The sequence below is a fragment of the Triticum urartu genome, chromosome 5A, assembly GCF_056163025.1.
Source record: "Triticum urartu cultivar PI428250 chromosome 5A, HENAU_Tu73, whole genome shotgun sequence".
Classification (NCBI taxonomy): Eukaryota; Viridiplantae; Streptophyta; class Magnoliopsida; order Poales; family Poaceae; genus Triticum; species Triticum urartu.
The window spans coordinates 581196429-581200222 of record NC_141877.1 but is presented as its reverse complement, the minus strand read 5'-3'; the positions used below and the strand labels follow the sequence as shown (position 1 = coordinate 581200222).

The 3794-nt window shown below is 57.5% G+C and overlaps 1 protein-coding gene across 1 annotated transcript; it reads left to right on the top strand.

Annotated features, from left to right (window-relative positions):
* The first annotated feature begins 551 nt into the window (after positions 1-551).
* On the top strand, positions 552-3276 carry LOC125531452 (proline-rich receptor-like protein kinase PERK4). Its single transcript, XM_087521834.1, has 5 exons — positions 552-1387; positions 1486-1986; positions 2056-2142; positions 2228-2688; positions 2804-3276. The coding sequence occupies exons 1-5, from the start codon at positions 958-960 to the stop codon at positions 3044-3046; spliced, it is 1722 nt and encodes a 573-aa protein (XP_087377960.1). The 5' UTR covers positions 552-957; the 3' UTR covers positions 3047-3276.
* Positions 3277-3794: the final 518 nt, after the last annotated feature.

The following is a 3794-nucleotide window of genomic DNA, read 5'->3' as shown; positions in this document are numbered from 1 at the left end:
TGAACATGGATAGTTAATTAAGCCTGCCTTAGGTGAGTATGTTCTTTGTTTTTTAGATAAAAATCATGCGCACGATTTTATAGATAAAATCATCAAGCACTGATAAAGATTCACACAAACCCACACTAACAGCCAAACATGCTAAGTTCAGAAACCCAGTTAAGGACTGTCACCGCAGCAACAACACAAACAAGTGACACGCACGACCCCAACCATACGCACTACTCCTAGGCCGACTGAGCTTGATCCCCATGCGAGATAGAATTCGCCGTAGTCCACACACTCACACCGCACACGTAGTAAGTTCTTTGTCGTGGAATCAGTCCATCCAATTTAAGTCAGATTTGTCATGGGTGGGCGCATGTTTGTCTGAATTTATTTGACACTTTGATGATGCGTACGAAACGTAGGAATCGACCAGTGTCAGTCCACGTACGTGACTGCCAAGTGGTCCGCCCATCCACGGCAGCCTGGAGCCGTGGAGAGCCCACGGCGGCGACCGGCCAGCCCCACACGTCACGACCTGGCGTCCATCCACGGCGGCGACCAACCAGCCCCACACCACACGTCACGGCCTGGCTGCGGATGAGGCGAACACCAACCACCCGCAAAGATCGGGCGCCGACGAGCACGGCAGCGGCAACCAACCCCCGAAGCTGAGGCCCCGCGCGCCGCCGCCGCAACAGAAAAACAGAGGAGAGCGAGACACGGCCGCGCAACGGCAACAGGGGAGGAGAAAAGATCCCGCGCCCTGCATTTGCCCTGCTATCTTCCTCCACCGGTGAGATGGTCGGAGGGATGAAACCGACGCGACAAGCCGGCCGGCGGTCGTCATGGCGGCGGCGGTGCTATGAGCAATGAGCACGACACGGCCTGGATTTCTTTGCAAGAAGACGCATCTCCGATCGCGTGCCGCGGTGGTTGGCTTCTCGAATCCTTCTTGTGTACGTAGCCGTCATGTCGTCCAACTCCTCCTCGGCCGCCCCACCGCCGCCCTCCAAGAGCAGCCCTCCTCCATCGGCAGCCCCGCCGCCGTCACCGTCCATCTCCAATTCGTCCTCGCCGGCGCCGTCCAGCTCCAACGACCCCTCGCCTCCGCCTGCGCCGCCCAAGTCCAATGGCGCCCCGGCGTCGCCAGCAAGGGTTCCGTCTCCACCAGCCCAATCATCCAGAGGCTCCGGTGACTCGAGCAGGTCGTCACAGACTTCTGCGCACCGTGTCAGCCCCAACACCACGGCCGAGATCATTTTCGCCGCCGCCGGGGCGGCGATGCTCCTCGCGCTCCTCATCGCGGCCTGCGTCTGCTGCTCGAGGAGGACGGCGCCGAGGCGGAGGCGGAAGCCTCACAATCCCATGCATTTCTACGCCGATACCTCCGGCAACAAAGGTAAAACGCAATGCTCACAAAGTTGCCATCGATCGCCATTGCATGCTCGTGGTGCTGTTCCTCTTGCTCTTGATTTGCATACGTGTTGTTAACCACAGCCGGCAGCACGTACTACACCGGCGGGCCGCAGCCGCAGTGCCAGAGCGGCACCGGCGCGGGGCCGTCGACGAGCACGTCCCGCCCACCCGGGGCAGCCTGGCCGTTGCCGCCCGGCATGAACTCGGGCGTCTACTCCAGCCCGCGCGACCAGCCGACGTCACCGCCCGCACCGCAGGAGACGCTGGGGCTCGGCAGGGGCACGTTCACCTACGAGGAGCTCGCGGCGGCGACGGGCGGCTTCTCGCAGTCGAACCTGCTCGGGCAGGGCGGGTTCGGGTACGTGCACAAGGGGGTGCTCCCCAGCGGCAGGGCGGTGGCCGTGAAGCAGCTCAAGTCCGGGAGCGGGCAGGGGGAGCGCGAGTTCCAGGCCGAGGTGGACATCATCGGCCGGGTGCACCACCGCCACCTCGTGTCCCTCGTCGGCCACTGCATCGCCGGCGCCAGCCGCATGCTCGTCTACGAGTTCGTCCCCAACAAGACGCTCGAGTTCCACCTCCATGGTCAGTTTCTCTGCCTCCGTCGCCGTGCACAACTTCCAGGAGTTAGCTGACACAGACTGATGGTTTCAGGGGAAGGGTTGCCGCCGATGGCATGGCCGACGAGGCTGCGCATCGCGCTCGGGGCGGCGAAGGGGCTCGCCTACCTGCACGAAGACTGTGAGCATATCCCTAACTTGTCTCCACATCTCCATTGTTGCCTTGCCGGAATCACATTTGTCATGCTCGTGTGCCGACAATGAAGGCCATCCACGGATCATCCACCGCGACATCAAGTCGGCCAACATCCTCCTGGACAACAACTTCGAGGCCATGGTGGCGGACTTCGGGCTGGCCAAGCTGACGTACGACGGCATCACGCACGTCTCGACGCGGATCATGGGGACGTTCGGGTACCTGGCGCCGGAGTACGCGTCGAGCGGGAAGCTGACGGAGAAGTCGGACGTCTACTCCTACGGCGTGATGCTGGTCGAGCTCATCACGGGGCGGCGGCCCATCGACGCCACCGCGCACTTGGTCCTGGAGGACGGCCTGGTCGAATGGGCGAGGCCGGCCCTGTCGCGCGCGCTCGCCGACGGCGACTACGACGCCGTCGCCGACCCGAGGCTGCAGGGCAGCTACGAGCCGGTGGAGATGGCGCGCGTGGTGGCCAGCGCCGCCGCCTGCGTCCGGCACTCGGCCAAGAAGCGCCCGAAGATGAGCCAGGTGCCGATGCCATAGCACTCGCCGGCGCCGCACCGCACACTTGACACGCACTTTGTCTCCCATGGATTTTCATGGCGTGTGGCAATGGTGACATTTTGTTTTACCTCGGGTGCAGATCGTGAGGGCGCTGGAGGGCGACATGTCGCTGGAGGACCTGAACGACGGGGTGCGGCCGGGGCAGAGCAGGCTGTTCGGGGAGGGGGCGGGGTCGTGCAGTTCCGACATGAACCGGACCAAAGTGGTGGTCGTGGCGAGCCCCGAGTACAGCGGCAGGTTCGGACGGCCCTCGCCGGTCAGCAGCGACAGGCCAATCTCCGACGAGATGAGTCCGGCGGAGAGACAGCAGCCGCACCTCTGACCGATTCTGTGGTTTTCTCCTTGCCGTACGTCTGGGTAGTTTGTTCATGTGCTATTTCTAACATTTCGTGTTACCGATTAGTGTTGGTGTGGAGAACCATACATGTCATGTTTGGACATAGAAAGAGCCATTGAAAAGGTTTCTTTCTTCTGTAGACAACAGCAATGCATTTATATAAAAACAATAATGTACGTACTCAACTAAACTGAAAAATATTGTGTTGCTCTTGACACGAGAGGTAAGCTATCTCATAGAGTATCACAATATCCTACCCCAACCAAATAATCGCCATTATTCTCAACTGACGATATCTGAGGATATAACTCAACTTCGCTTTTTAGAATTTATTTCTTATTTCTTCGACAAAATATATTGAACAGTCCCTGCTACATAGGCGTTCCATGTGAGTGTACAACTACAATTTGAGTCATATCCATTAGGATTACTTTCCTGGGTGCATGTGTTAGTTCTCATTGTGTTTTTTAGGTTAGTTCTTATTGTTATAGTGATGTTCACCATGATACAAAGGTCTAGTTACACCATTTTTAGCAAAGAAAATCTGCAAACCAACATTTGAACTAAAATAAAGTATGGATCTCAACTCTAAGTATTGTGCAACATGCTGAAATTTATAACAGTTGATCTAACTTGACATATATCAAACACACGGTTCACAACGAATACGTCAATGCATAATACAATCACAATTTGCATAGATTTGAATCTCACTTTCTTAATAAAACATTAA